The sequence below is a fragment of the Cuculus canorus genome, chromosome 4 (assembly GCF_017976375.1).
Source record: "Cuculus canorus isolate bCucCan1 chromosome 4, bCucCan1.pri, whole genome shotgun sequence".
Lineage (NCBI taxonomy): Eukaryota > Metazoa > Chordata > Aves > Cuculiformes > Cuculidae > Cuculus > Cuculus canorus.
In genome coordinates this window covers 54,698,275-54,713,962 of record NC_071404.1, presented here as the reverse complement: position 1 = coordinate 54,713,962, position 15,688 = coordinate 54,698,275, and the positions used below count along the sequence as shown (strand labels likewise).

The 15,688-nt window shown below is 38.8% G+C and overlaps 1 protein-coding gene across 4 annotated transcripts in view; it reads right to left on the bottom strand.

Moving 5' to 3' along the window:
- GSTCD (glutathione S-transferase C-terminal domain containing) overlaps window positions 1–15,688 on the bottom strand; it is a 74,289-nt gene that overhangs the window by 57,886 nt on the left and 715 nt on the right. For 2 of the 4 annotated variants that reach the window (XM_054065654.1, XM_054065651.1), the window contains exons 2-5: window positions 10,305–10,736; window positions 8,436–8,897; window positions 2,173–2,427; window positions 1,441–1,534 (exon numbers count right to left, since the gene is read on the bottom strand). In XM_054065654.1, the coding sequence (XP_053921629.1) occupies window positions 1,441–1,534; window positions 2,173–2,427; window positions 8,436–8,897; window positions 10,305–10,724 (1,231 nt within the window). In that variant the 5' untranslated portion in view covers window positions 10,725–10,736. Of the gene's footprint in view, window positions 1–1,440; window positions 1,535–2,172; window positions 2,428–8,435; window positions 8,898–10,304; window positions 10,737–10,870; window positions 11,022–12,094; window positions 13,599–15,688 lie in introns of those variants that run through there. The other 2 variants (XM_054065652.1, XM_054065653.1) reach the window with 2 other exon arrangements.

The window sequence follows — 15,688 nt, the reverse complement described above, 5'->3', positions numbered from 1 at the left end:
ATCTTGACAAAAGTACGAACTAAAACTTACAGCCAAAAACCTGAGCTTTGGAAATAATCAAAAAACATTTATTAATTTCTGGCACAACACTGGAACTCATCATAGAAATCAAATGCACATAATCTTCCCTGAGTACTTCAGCAGTCAGACTACAAAGCTATTGTAGCTTAAGAACAATGTGCAAGACATCCACATAAAGTCTGAAGAAATATGATGCAATATTGACAGATGCAAATCCAAGTTTGGGGGTTTTTTCTTTCCATGCTAACAGAAAGGCAATTAAATCAATACTTAAAAGTACAGTGTGGAACTTGCCAGTAAAGAGAACGACAAAGCCAGAGGAAAACAGTTCATCTTAGCAGGATAGATACTTTTCGTGGAAGTATTAATCTGCACATGGTACACACGGGCTTTTGTCATCGCTTTGTTAACTACACACAGATCCAAAACAAGCAAGTTTTATCTTATTTTCATAGCCTGTATGCCATAGTTGGGAAGACATGGTTGCATTCACACAGCTAGATACCTTAAAAGAAAAAAAAAAAAAAAAAAAGAAGAGTATGTTGTGTAAGTGCCTATACCTCCTCAGTGATTCCTACATATTATGTGAGCAATTTCACGTATTGGTCAGTGACGAGCATCTATATGCTGCATGTATATTTCTGTATTCTTTAAATCAGAAGTTCTCTGTCACTGAGGCTAGACTGACTCCAGTATCCAAGTTACTTTATTTACACAAAAGAACACAAGTCTTTTTCTTCCCTGCAGAAATGAGTTACTGCCCACTAACTGTCTGGCAGTACACATAAGATCTTTTAGAGGAAACTCTACTGTGTTGTGGAAGAGGTATTCAATATTCACTACAACAATGAAAACAACAAACACTGTGATAAATCACTTTTTTCTCTGTAGAACTATATCCTCTAGGCAACAAACCACCCTGCAATTCAGCAAAGCAAACAACCCTTACAGGACAAGGAGCACTGCCACAAAAAGGAAGACTCATTCATACGTAGCTACCAAACTTTGCTAATGAATATTAATTAGAATAAAATCAGCTGCTGCTGCTTTGGGAGACACAGTCCATGTACAATATTTATGCTGATTATATTAAAGTCATCTAATCAGAGTTTACTCTTCTAGCTAAGAAGAAAAGTTCAGGAAAGTGGGCAACAGTGGGAAAAAAATATTTGTTTGAAATCAAGGCCAAGCTTTTATTTCCAATTTATTTATCAGCAGTTGATGACCTGACAGAAGCCATCTCACTACATGCCCCTGAATTTTAGGCTGAATTTTAAAACAGATTTAAAACTGCTTACTTGTTTTACAGAGCTCTGACATACATTGAAAAGTGACATATTTTCCCATGAAACAGTTAAGCAGCTTCACCAGAAGGCAGCACTATTAAATACATACACACCCACGTACAAAACCCCTTACCTTCTCCAGGACTGACTGCAGATGGTAGATTGGTCCAGTCTAGGGTCCAGCTGGGACATGGATGAGGAGAAAACTTTGCTTCAATACCATTTTCCTATGTGAAAGAGGGGGGAAAAAATAAGATCCTGATCCGTTACCCACCCAAGTCCATAGCAAAATCCCCACTGAAACTAAGCAGGCAGCTGAGCTGCCTCTACATTACATGGGATTCAAATTTTCTATTTCGCTCATTTTCACAAGGACGCCCTATATAAATACTGTCAGCCTCTACGCAAAAATTATTGAAAGTTATGGAACATGACGGAGAGTTTTCTTCAGCAAAACTCATTAGGGTTTCCAGATGTTCAAAGCTCTAATCAAACAGCAAACAACCAACAGCAACAGTACAGTAATGAAGCCAAACAAACAAGCAACACTTTCTGTCATCCTTTATACAAATATCTTTTAAAGAGTAATACAATATTGCAATTCAAACCAGCAGTTACTTTAATTAATAAAATAGAATTATTGATAAGGCTTCCAGCAGTCCTGTCTTCACTCAATTCCTGAATTATCAATCAACGTAACAGAAAAAAAAGCAAAATTACTTCTAACACAATGCACACCAGACAAGAGACAGGCGAAACGTATTACATTGTTCTAGGCTGTTAGCTTACGCAATCCTAATTTCATCTATCCCAAAACAAGCAGTATACTACTATTAAAAATAACTCCTTAAATAGCTTAAATTACCATTAACTTAGTCATAGTTGGCCTTGGACCACCTATAAAATTATTGTCTTCATTCTCCTCTTCTAATTCATCAGGAACTGAAGAGAAGTCTTGCAGTTCTTCCTCTGGAGAAGACATCAACTCTGGAAGATGAAGAAGCTCCATATTGCATTTGCCAGCAGCTTTCTTAACTCCAGGTACTTCTTGAACTCTTTGATACCAACTGGATATCAGAGGCAAATTTACAAGATTTTTGCCTTGTTCTTTGGTGGAAATCTAGAAAAATAAAATAGAAAGTTTTAATTGCTACTGTAAATTTCTTCCCACCAGCAGGCAAGATCTACAGAAGTGAGTTCAGCTCCATCCTGAGCAATCTTACTCATAGCATGATGCTAATGCAAAACACTAGCTAGTGAAGAGCTAAGGCCTGCAGGTGGAATTGACAGCTGGCCATTTAGACTTCATCTGTCATAGTTTTGTCTGGAATAAAGCTAGTTCTATTCCCAGCAGCTGCTGGGTTTTAGATTTAGTATGAGAAGAATGTTGATAATACAAAGATTTTTTTTGCTAAGAAATCAAGGATTTTTCAGTTTCCCGTGTTTTGCTAATGTACAGGGGCAGAGCCAGGACAGCTAACCCAAACTGGCCAACAGAAATTCATACCATCCCATCAGGCTCAGTATATGAATTGGAATTTGGCAAGGGGGACAAACAGACAATCCAGGTTCGACGTTTGGGACTCTGCGTTTGCTGCTTTCGCTGCACTTGCTGGGATCTCTGCACTTGCTGAAATCACTGCTCAGGATGGGCTAATCATTGGGCTGTGAGCAGTTGTATTTTAATACAGTCTAATTTATTATTATTATCTCGTCTTTAAATTGTTCCAATAAATCTGTCTTTATATCAACCAACAAGTTTTCCTTTTCTGATTCTTCTCCTCATCCTGCTGGCAGGGGTGGGAGGGCAGCAATACAGCAGGTGCACACTACTTGCTGCCAGCTAAGCGCTAAACTACAACAAATTCCCATTTGCTTAATAGGATGAAAAGGTTTACATGACCCATTTTAACCCTAATTTCAGTCAGTAACAGGAAAACACAATGTAAATAATATTCTTAATTATCTGCTACGTCTTAACAAGGCGATGATTCCTTCTGGTTGGCAATCTCCTCCCTAAAAATCCCAAAATCAAAAACCCCAAAAAGCTACAACAGAAATTTATAATGAATACTGAATTCTAAGCAAGACGTTATGGTACCTGAATGTTTTTATTCTTCCTGCAGGCATCCTGCATCCCTTAAAAGCTCATCCACTGACAGCTGTTTTGCTGGCAACTGCCAACATAAAATACCTTTTGACTATGTGGTAACAGCAAAACAGGCACAGGTATACATTGTCCCTGGTCTTTATTGATGTCTCTACACTACATCTGTCACTTTTTTTTGCTGACTAGCACTAAATCCAAATTTTTTTTATATCATATATTTACTCAGTTTATTTTACCATCCTTGATACTTGATATTTTTACACAAAAATGCTAATCAGTATGTTTCTTTTCAGAATTAAGTATATATGATAGTGAGATGAAGTTGCCTTCATCAGAAATTAGAATTCTAAGTGTAAAAGAAGAAATCTTAAGTGAGAATACAATGTACTTATTACAAAAAAAGATACTTAAATCACATTTTTACATGAAGATAAGCTAATTTTAAAAATACATTTGGTGAACTGAATGCATTTTTGTTCACATTCCCAAATGCTTAGAACAGTGAAAATCATACTTTTACAGGGGAGGTTGTGAAATCTTCATCCTAAAAGACACTAAAACCTGACTGGATATGATCCTGGGAAACCATCTCTAGCTGACCCTGCTCTGAGCAGTAGGGGTAGGTGAGATGATCTCCAGAGGTTTCCTCCAACCTCAACTATTCTATGATGTTGTGCGTGCTTTAAGCAGAAAACTAAAAATCATGATTACAGGAAAAGGCAGGAAAGGCCATGCGAAAATGGTGCTCTTCTACATATCTTCTACATGCTCAATGTAGAAACAGGAATTGGTAAAGAACATTTGAAACAACACAAAATTTCAAGCTGCTTTCTTGCATGCTGGGGTTTTTATGTTCTTAGGGTAATCACAAGTAATACTTAAAGGAGCAAAAGGAGGATGAACTGTGTAATTTTAGTACCTAATTCACTATCCTAACAGTAACACAGTCAGAAATATACTAATTCAGCTAAGGAAGAAGGATTTTGGAAACCTATTCTAGGAGGTGCTGTTACAGTTGATAACAAGTATTCTGAATTGTGTTGTAAAAAGTGAATGGTAGTTTCTCCCAAATGAAGAACAGAGCTCTTGTTATTCTTCTATTAATTTCCGAAAGTTACAACTAATAGAAAGCATAACAAAGCTAACCTCAGAAAGATAACAGAAATGGAATGAGGTAATGAAAAACAATTCTTCAGCTTCATTATCTTACTTTTGGTAATTAAAATTACAATCACTATCAGCTAGTCAGGTTTCCCCATATTTATTGTATGATATGTTCCAGACATATACCCACTGAATACTTCGTTCACCCTCTTCTGGACTCCCTTATTGCTACGATCATACAGAAATCCATTGAGGAGGATGATCTTACGTTATAAATTGGACATTTGTCACATATTAATGTTCATTAGTAATTATCTTTATTTTAGAGATTATTTCTCTGAATCTGACTGACAGATCCTTCTCCAGGAATTCCATTTGTTTTCAAACACTGTAAGGCAAATTTGGCAAAACAATGTGCAAAATCAAAATTGGAAACACGACCTCACTCAGAGTTCTTCTGGCAACAGGCACCAGCTTAGATATCAATCTCATAGACTAATATTATGAGAAATACTATACTACCAGAAATACTGGTAGTAGGTAACCTCGTATCAATTTATTGTCATGGGAGATAAAGACACCGTTGCCATTTCTGTAATTCTTTTTTGTGTATACATCTTCATAAATGTAAGTGCACAGATTGTGTTGAACAAGACTCCCATACAGTTTTGCCACAGTAGTTTTTCAACACTTCTGTTCAACAGAATTGGTTTTGACACTGAGCTCAAATCACTTGCACTACTAAGCCCTACTCCTTCCCAGAAGTGAGAAAAGGGTAGAGGGAGAAAAGGGAGGCCAAGGTAAAAAAAGAAAGTAAATAAAAATCAAATTGCATGGTCTTATTAGGCTCAAAACATATTTTGATATATTTTCCTAAACCAGATGTTAAGGTATTTGTACACCACAATCTGCAAGATGCTGGCATCTTTCTAGATAAGTGCTATAAAATAAACACCAACAAACACACACACAGAATCTCCTTCTAAGGCCCAGATAAATTTTGTATAAAGTGAGAGATCCACCACAAAAGATTAAATAACCAAGTGACTAAGGTCTCCCTATAAGAGGGGTGGGATGAGCTTTTAACAGATCATTGATCTTAAGGTACAGACACGAATATTTTACTTATTCAAATTACAGTCCAGTTGACACGACCAATAGCATGGCAAACTGCATCCCAAAGTGCACGAACTACTAAAATCAGCTTTGCCACTTGCAACAGTTTTTCTATACTGACATTCTATGTCAGGGAGCAAAGATTTATTCCCCAGTTTTCCACATTCTGTGTGGTCCCCTGACTGACAGCTGTGTTAGTACTTTTCTTGTTTTATCTTGATGATCCTCTTTGAAGGTTTCAAATTCCTTCACATACAGATTGAGAGACTATTTGCAATCTCTCAACACACCACAAGACACAAAATAATCCTACACTCAGAATGAAATTTTGTGTATACATGCTACATACAGTGTCCACATTATTTTGTTAGCATACGCTATTCTTCCTCATTGTGCTGTGAAAACCTTTTGATGTGAAGGAAAAGGACAAGGACAAAGACAATTGAAACAGCCTATTGGTGCTGACCAGTATTGGGAATAGGCTAGGCTGACTGCAAAGGAGAAGAGAGAAAAAGGCATCTTTGACTAGACCACACTCTTGGCATTTCCAAAATTCTTACACATCTGACAGGAAAACATTCAACTCTCCTAAAGGACAGTGTGGACTTTTATCAGTATGTTATTGGACCATACAAGTAACACAAGATTCTGTCAGGGAAAACAGAAAATATTAAGCAGCCAATTTCATAGGACTGCAAGGAGAACTGTAACTTTTCGCTTGTAAACTTCAGTCCAACAGCTTCTAGCAATACAACCTTTCCCAAGGAACCTCTCCTTTCACTGTAGCACGACCTCCCACGAACTGGAAAACAGTTCAGTAGCAACAATACTACAAATGACAAAACTGCACATTACTGAAGTTTCAGGGGCTAAAGCACATCCCAAAGAAGCTGGCTCCCTTGACACAACACCTCATTTCTGAGCAGGGTCGCAGTGATCAGTCCTTACTTGAAGAAGAATACAGACTACAGAAGAATAAAACGTTTGCTGATATGTATGTATTACATTGTCCTAGGTATCCAGCTTTATCTACAGATATGCAATGAAACTGGTCTATATTGTGAGAGGGCTTGATAAAAAGCACCCATTTGAGAGAGATTAAAGCCGGTTTCCTTCCAAACAAAGAAGTCACTCCTAAGAAATAGAAGAAAATTACAGCAGAGATTAAGAATAATTAACCTATTATGAGGAGAAATAAGCAAATCAGAAGTCATAGGCCATGTATTTTAAAAAGAAGTATTTGTAAGGGGGCGGGGGAAAACCTCCCTAGAGAACCTCTAGAAATTACATACCAGTTGCATAAACAAATGAGCTTTTGGAACATTTCCTCTAGCCAATACCCAAGTACTCCAAGTAAGGAGAGTGTCAAGCACTGTGTTGCAAACGGCACAGAAACTGTTCCTCCTTTTTGTCTTAAATATTGTTTTCAAGTCATGTTTGTAAGACAAAGTGATTGAAAATAGCTCAAAAGAACCAAAACAAGGTCACTGGTTTTTGCACCCATTTAAGTGTTCTTTGTGCAAGCATGGCAAGAGAGGTCACAGATTCCTCCCTGCAATTTCAGGAGGGGCTCAGGGTGCCCAGCGATTCCAAGGTGAATTGTGCATGTTCATCTCAAAACAGTGTGCAGTAGCTTATGCTCCAAAAGGCTCTTCCTAAAGAAATGCCTGCTGCGCATCAATGGGCATGATCAACCCGCACCAAGTTGTATGAAGGGGGAAGTCTCCCTGTTAGGAATGAAATTTCCCATCTTTTCAAGGATTTCAACAACATTTTTCATTTCAGGTTCCCTTGGGAAGGCAAAATTATATTTTTCCACCATATTTTTTCCCCTACATTTTTTTCACTATATTTTTCTCTATTTCTTCTTTTTAATTGGCCTCTCTTCTCTTTCTCCCAATCCTTCTCTCTGCCTCTCTGCATTTCCATTTCCGGAGAGGCACATTGATCAGGTTCATTGCTTTATGCATATTATAGATATATATATCTTTGCCTTGGCCACGAATCAATAGTTATTTTATTTTAATAGACAACTGAGTATTTGCATATCTGTCTATGTCAAGTTAAAGTCACAGGAAGTCTTTGCTGAAAAGAATTCTAATTCAGATAACATCCATGTAGTAGAAGTACAACAAATTGGGCAGGAATTCATTTTGCCTTGCCTCCCAGTATACTGAAACCAAGTTCATACTTGCCTACTTTTTTCTGTGCATACTACAATGTACGTTAAATGTCCATTTTAGATCTTTCATGGGAGATGTCCCTTCTAGTATTTCAAAATTATCACACCATTCTCAACCCTCCCTCCTTTTAAAATTTGCAATTTATGAAGGAATCAAAATCCCAAATCTCAAAAAATTTCTCACAGATAAAATGGTCTCATTTTAGTAAATATCCATTGAGTCACGGTCATAAATCTAGCACATTAAATTCAAACAAGAATTTGTTCATGTTTACCTATTTTTGCTTTATGTATATTATAATGTACTTTAAGTTCCCATATTAAGTATTTTCACAGAAGCATTTTCTGGGCAACTTGATGCCAAAGTACTTCAGGGTAATATTTTAACAATTAATAGTGTTTAATAAGTATTGATAGGCTGTGTATTTAAAAGTAATGTTGGTGATTTCACCAATCCTTGTATTTTATTTCTACAGAAACAAAGACAAATCTTCTGTATTAAGTTCACACTGCAAACACCATGATATTTTTTAAATTAAAACATTTTACAACTTTCCAGTTCTTAAAAAAAATGTATATATACACTACTTAATATTTGCAGAACTTGTCATCTTACCAAGAACTGATGGATGCACGGCAAAAGCACTATATCTGCCAACGTAAAATAAAGCCCTTCTGCAAAAACGTGATCTAAAAGGGGAAGGTCAGTGGTTTTTGTTCTCCTGATGTGAGGGGCCTCCCTGTTGACCACATCTGGTAGTTCCTGGACAAGTAGCTTGGATAAAGCTACGCTCAGTTCCAAACTTGGGAGTGGGTGTTCGTCCGTTTCCACTGCTTTTCCTTCCTCTGTTGCTTCTTTACCAAGTACAGGCACTGCAGCCTTGGCACCTGCCTTCTGTTGTTGAAGTTTTTGCCTTCGAATTTTGTCATCATTATGTACTCGGACAGGTTCTCCAAGCTTCCTTTCAAGCTGTAAAATGTCAGGAGGAATAGTCTGACAGTGCTCAGGTGACGCTGTCAAAAATCCTTCAACAGCCAGTGGTATGCTGATCTCACAGAGTCTGGTCCACTGGCTAACCTGTCAGATAAATTTATGTAATTAATGTCTTTACAAAAAGAGAAACAAAACCAAAATCCAGGGTATTTTTTGTCTACTTTAAGCAAAGAAATTCCACCCAAAGTTGGTAAGTTCAGCTTTCAATACAGTCTTTGATAATTTTAGAAGCCCAGATGTTCTGTATTTTTTTTGTAACAGCAGAATTAGGAAGCTTATCTATTCCAAAATGAAGTTACCTGGCATAGCATATTTGTATTCCTTATTACTGGCAGAAGATTAGGGTGGATGCGTTACCCATGAGAAGCAAATCTGTGATCAGTTTATATATATCACTTCTAGCAAGTGCTGTTAATAAAACCAGAAGATTACATCAAACAGATTTTGAGCACATTTATTTTACAGAAATGCGCTATATTAGTGGGTTTTTTAGCATGCAACATGAAAAAAACTTCAGTCTAACAGAACAACACCTCAAAAAAAATTACTTATTTTTTATGTTCTTATCCTTGTTCTCTTTTTCTTATTATCTGTACTTTGAATGTTTTAAAACTTTTAAACTCTTGTCTTTTCATATTCAATTTACTCACTTCACAGTCATCTGAAATATGGAATTGGGTTTTCCAGCAGTTCCAAGAGATTAGAACCAGAAGTTTCTGAAGGATGTCAGGGACAATTTCTTTACAATAGTTCACACTCTACCTGAAGGCCAGTTAGAAGTGGAACTCTTTACAGGTCTATGCTGAGGCCTATCCTATTTAATTTTCTTTACCCATGACCTGGAGGGGGAGATGAAATATACCCACATCAAGGATGGCACAGAGCTGAGCACAGCAGCCAATAAACTCCACAAAAGGGCTGCCATTCACAGGGGCTTACAGAGGCTGACAGGAACTTCATGAAATTCATTAAAACATCCCACAGCCAGGATGGTTAAATCCCTGCAGTGGTACAGGCTGGGGACAAACTACTTGGCCATACAGCAGCTCTGCTGAAAAGACCCTGGCCATCTTGGTGAGCACAAGCTACACATAAGCTAGTAGTGTGTCTTGATAGTGACGAAGCCTAACTCTATATGGTGCATTTGAAACCAAAATTAGCACAAATTCAGTATTTCTTAGTTTACTTCAAACTGGAAGAGCTACACTTTAATACTCATTAAATAATACTGCTAGATATGAAACGGAGATCTGACCCATTTTTTTGAATCTTTATGTTCTTTTTGTGCTGCTAAAGGCAGTATTTTTAAAAAGAATGATTTCTCGTCTTTATGCCAAAATACAGATACTCGTCCCCTGAGAAAATCTCATTTTCTAAGCAAGTTTCTTAATAAAAGAACTTAGTTTATATCAACATTAAAAGTCTACTTCAGAGTATTCCATTGTTATTAAAAAAACTCTTAATGTATCTAAGAGAAAGAGATGCACTCACTTCAGCACAGGCTTTTAAGCAGGTCTTCTTAAAGCCTAAGAGTTCCAAAACATCCTTTTTAGATGGATCTGTCTCGTATGTTTTCTGTATGATATGCCTTAAGACAACAGAAAGCCCAGCTCGGCAGAACTTGCCATCTTTCACTACAACAGCAGGCAAACAGCAGCTCTGCACAATCACTGGGAGCTGACATCTGGAGATTAAATGGACCTCAAGATTTCCAAGGAGGTTATTTGTCACAAAACGATCATCCGCATTTTCACCAGTTGGCACTAAGAAAACTTTGAATAATTTGCAGTCACAGTAGGATAGCAAAAACAGTGAAATGGATGTATGAAGAGGTAAGATACTATCTCTGTACTGATGAGAAAAACCCAAATATAAATGTTCTTCGGCGACACTATCTTTCATCTTCCTCATGAGCTGAAGCTCCTGAAACAGAAATGAGAATGAAACATTCATAAAAGAATCAAGAATTTAGAACAAAAATGAGGGTTTGAAACACTGATCCTTCCAGTATCTGCCAGAACTAATTATAACACAAGACACTGTTAAAAACAACCTGCCTGAGTAAGTGGACTGCAGGACCTTCTTCAGAGAAAAGAATGGTTTCATATAGGTACTGCCTCTTCACAGGCAAGTCTTCCACAGGGAAACAATCTGTGTCAAAATGTTTTTACATTGTAGCATATTTCTGACATCAAACAGAACATACAAAATGAAAAATATTCCCTTTAAATTTTTTTAGTCTATAAACTTTCTACAGCAAGGTGGGTTTTTTTAAATCAATAATCTCCCACAACTTCAACCACATGTGATTGAAAAAACAAATTCCTGAGCACAGATCTACAACAATCAGTTTCCTAATATACACCTTTGTCTTTCCGTAACTGTTTTCAGCATCTCTCTCTATATATATAGGTTATTTAGGCCTTTGGAAATAATATTGGTTTCAGTATTAAAAATTAACCTAGAGCCTGGCAAGACACAAATTGAAGGTCAAGAGGATACATCAGAAAAAAAATGTTCATTTCAAGAATGAAACATGAACACCTCAAACACACAACTACTTTTAAGTACTTAAATGTAACAGTAATATAGCTGAAATTAATGTCTTCTCATAGTATTAAAAACTTAAATTCATTTTCCTTATACTTGGTTGAAATTTACATTTTTTCATACCTGTTTAATATAAAACAATGATTCAATAATTTTTCTGCTTCATTACTCAATAAAATTGCCCATTAACTTATAAATCACAGCTCGTATTGAACAGCTTCAGACACTAGATGGCACTCTTAAAACAATCATCATAAGAGAAAGCTTTATTGTAATAAGAACAGGAACAGCAACAGTAATTTACCGCTACTCAACTGCAACATGCCAGAGAGACTGACTTATTTTTTGGAACTTAAATAAACTTCTACAGAGACAGAAAGTGCACAGGAACAGTGACATTCCTAATCTACTTATACAGCAGCACTGTGCTCACACTGTAAAATCAGAACAGTTTGCAGAACTGTTAAAGGCCAAATTATTTTGGTGAGGGGAGGAAAGAAGGGCCAAGACGTTTCCTTCCCCTAAGCCAGAGCAGCAAATTAATGTTGTTCTGCATGTATCTGCAAAAGTGTCCATATAAAGGACATGGTAGATTCACAACTGCAGGTGACAGGGAGCTCAGAAAATTACTTGTTTTGACAGTGAGTCAGACCTAGATAGCACCATCTGGTCTTAGTTTCACATACTGAATCAGCTTATTGCCCTCTAGTCCCACAACTTGTCAGTTATACCTTCTCCATAGAGACAGTTCAGACTCCAGTTTGGCTCTTTCTTCTATTCTCCTTCCTCAGGTAAAGCCACCTCACATAGGCTTGGGAGTGCTTAAATAGTTTAGCTTAGATAGTCTATGAGAGGGGTTCTCATTTAAGACTGCTCAGTACAACACAAGACACTGGACTCAGTGGCTGGCACTTCACCCGTACCTGCCCATAGTTATCTACTCATGAGCCCAAAAGGACAAAAAAGTTCTCCAGTAGCTCTCCTTGGAATTGTACAGTTCAACTTGATGAAGCACAAAGAACTAGTAAACAGATCTACAGAGGTAAGCATAATTCTCACTAAGATTTGAAGTTTAGCTGCTCAAACACAATTACATTAACCTCGAAATAAAAACTGTGATTTCATTGCTCACAGACAAGAAACTCAAGGCTCTTAGTGAAGTTGCAGTATCTGCTGTCGAATTTTCTGATAGCTAAAAAAGACATTTCTACATTTTCTTTTAGTTGGATAGACAGTTTTTTTAATAAGTTTTCCAAAAGTTAGATTCTCCTTTAGTTAGGTTTTGTGCACATTTGAAGTTCCATTTATCCCAAAAAGAAAAAAACTTAAATATCACTCATTCATAAAACATCCATCAGCTACTTGATTTTTTTTAAAAAAAAAGTAAATTTAGAAAGGGATTCTCATATTAGGGGGAGGAGAAAGATTGAGCTAGGGCAGCTGCTTCAGTTAATCAGACTCTCCCCACATGGAAGCAGTCAGGGAAAATCCAAATATTAAAATTACAGTTCCTTTTTAAGGAGACACACAAAACAGTGACAGTATCAATACTGCAACAATGTATCATTCCAGATAGCAATTCTGAAGCAAACAAAACACAAACTGCAAGTTGCTAATTTCTGAGAACAGTGCAAACAACTACTATCTTACACTTCACAGCAGAACAAACTGTGGAGAAGGAGGCAACTCCAGCTCTCATCACAAAAAATGCAAATGTCTCATTTCTTTGTTTTTCACACTGCACATTTCACAAGACAGTGTCTTAAATCTGTGAATAGGTACTTACAAACACAAATTATTTCCAGACCCAGATAAACCAATCTGTCATTTCATCATCTCTATGACCGCGTTTCAGTTCAGTTCATACAGGCAATTAGATCTCTCTCAAATAAAGGCCCTGACCCTGCCAGCACTCATGGTACCTGGCCTGAAGGTGTCTTTGTAATATAGTATCCAATTATTTTCAAATATAGCCCCAAATTCTTCTCACATAGTATAGTAGTACTATTTTTCCTACCAGTTTCTTTGTCTTCTCAAATTTGCTGAAATTGGTTTCCCAGAACCACACTCCCTGTTCTGCTATTGATACTGTCAATTCAGATCAGAGTTATTAAATTCACTGTATGGAGTGGAGCAAATTGTATTCTTAATTAGGGTCCATTTAGGACAATAACACTTTTCTGTTTCTGCAGCTAAACTTCAAGGGATGAAAAGATGAGCTTCAATCATCAAGAAAACAAAAAAAAAAATAAAAGAAGTTGCACTTGAAACTTCTGTTTGCGTCCTCCAGGTGCTTCTCTCCTCCTCTGCCATGCCGAGCATGGTGGTCCAGCACACGTCTCTTACCGCTACCAAAGAACTTGCATATAAATTCCAAGGAAGCCCAAATATCTTAGAAACACAGAATCATTGGATTGGAAAAGACCTTTGAGATCATGAACTCAAACCATACCTGTCCACTAATAAATCATGTCCCCAAGCACCTCACCCACCTGCCTTTTAACCACCTCCAGGGATAGTGTGACTCAATTACATCCCTGCACAGCCTCTGCCAGTGCCTGAGAACCCTTTCTGTGACTAAATTTTTCCTGATGTTCAATCTAAACCTTCCCTGGCACAGCTTGACACCATTCGCTCTTGTCCTGTCACCTATCACTTGGGAGAAGAGACCAACATCCACGTTTCTATAACCTCCTTTCAGGTAGTTGTAGAGAGCAATAAGGTCTCCCCTCAGCCTCCTCTTCTCCAGGTTAAACAACCCCAGTTCCCTCAACTGCTCCTCGTAAGACTTGTTCTTCAGCCCTTTCACCAGCTTCGTTGCTCTTCTCTGGACACGCTCCAGGACCTCAATGTCTTTCTTACAGTGAGGGGCCCAAAACTGAACACAGGAATCGAGGTGTGGCCTCACCTGTGCCGAGTACAGGGGTAAAATCCCTTCCCTGGTCCTGCTGTCCACACCATTTCTGATACAAGCCAAGATGCTGTTGGCCTCTTGATCACCTGGGCACACTGCTGGCTCACGTTCAGCCACTGTAACCCAACACTTCCAGGTCCTTCTGCGCCGAGCAGCTTTCCAGCCACTCTCCCTCTAGTCTTTAGCACTGCACAGGGTTTTAGTGTCCCGCTGTACGTGGCCATGTTAAATCTCATCCCACTGGTCTCAGCCCATCAGTCCAGCCTGTTCAGACCCCTCTGTAGAGCCTCCCTATCTTCCAGCAGATCAACACTTCCTCTTAGACTACTGTCATCCGCAAGCTTGCCACCATCACCTCCTAGACTCAATGATCTCAAAGGTCTTTTCAAGCTTAGAGAGTCTATGATTCCCCAGCCACCACCACTGGCTGGCCTTGATGATCTCAAAGGTCTCTTCCAACCTAGCCAATCTGTGATTCCCGAGCCAACACCATCAGCTGGACTCAATGATAGAATCATAGAATAGTTAGGGTAGGAAGGGACCTTAAAGATCACCTAGTTCCAACGCCCCTGCCATGGGCAGGGACACATCCCACCATCCCGGGCTGCCCAAGGCCCCGTTCAACCTAGCCTTAAACACCTCCAGGGATGGGGCATCCACAACTTCCCAGGACAACCTGTTCCAGTGCCTCACCATTCTCACCATGAAGAAATTCCTCCTTATGTCTAGTCTAAATCTGCCCCTTTCCAGTTTATACCCATTGCCCCTCATCCTTTCACTATAAGCCTTTGTAAACAGTCCTTCCCCAGCTTTCTTGTAGGCCCCTTTCAGGTACTGGAAGGTTGCGACAAGGTCTCCTCAGAGAATTCTCTTCTCCAGGCTGAACAAGCCCAACTCTCTCGGCCTGTCCTCATAGGGAAGGTGCTCCAGCCCTCTGACCACCTTTTTAGCCCTCCTTGGGACCCATTACAAAAGTTTTATATATTTCTTATGTTGAGGATTCCAGAACTGGACAAAGGACTCCAGATGAGGTCTCGTAAGAGAGGAACAGAGGGCTAGAATCCCTTCCCTCGACCTGCTGGCCACGCTTCTTTTGATGCAGCCCAGGATAAGTTTGGCCTTCTGGGCTGCAGGCACACACTGCCGGCTCATGTCGAGCTTCTCATCGACCAGCACCCCCGAGTCCTTCTCTGCAGGGCTGCTCTCAACCACATCATGCCCCACCCTGTACTGAAAATGGGAATTGGCCCGACCCAGGTGCAGGACCTTACACTTGGCCTTGTTGAACCTCATGAGGTTCTCACAGGCCCAGTTCTTCAGTCTGTCCAGGTCCCTCTGGATGACGTCCTGTCCTTCCGGTGTGGCAACTACACCACTCAGCTTGGCGTCACCTGCAAACTTGCTGAGGGTG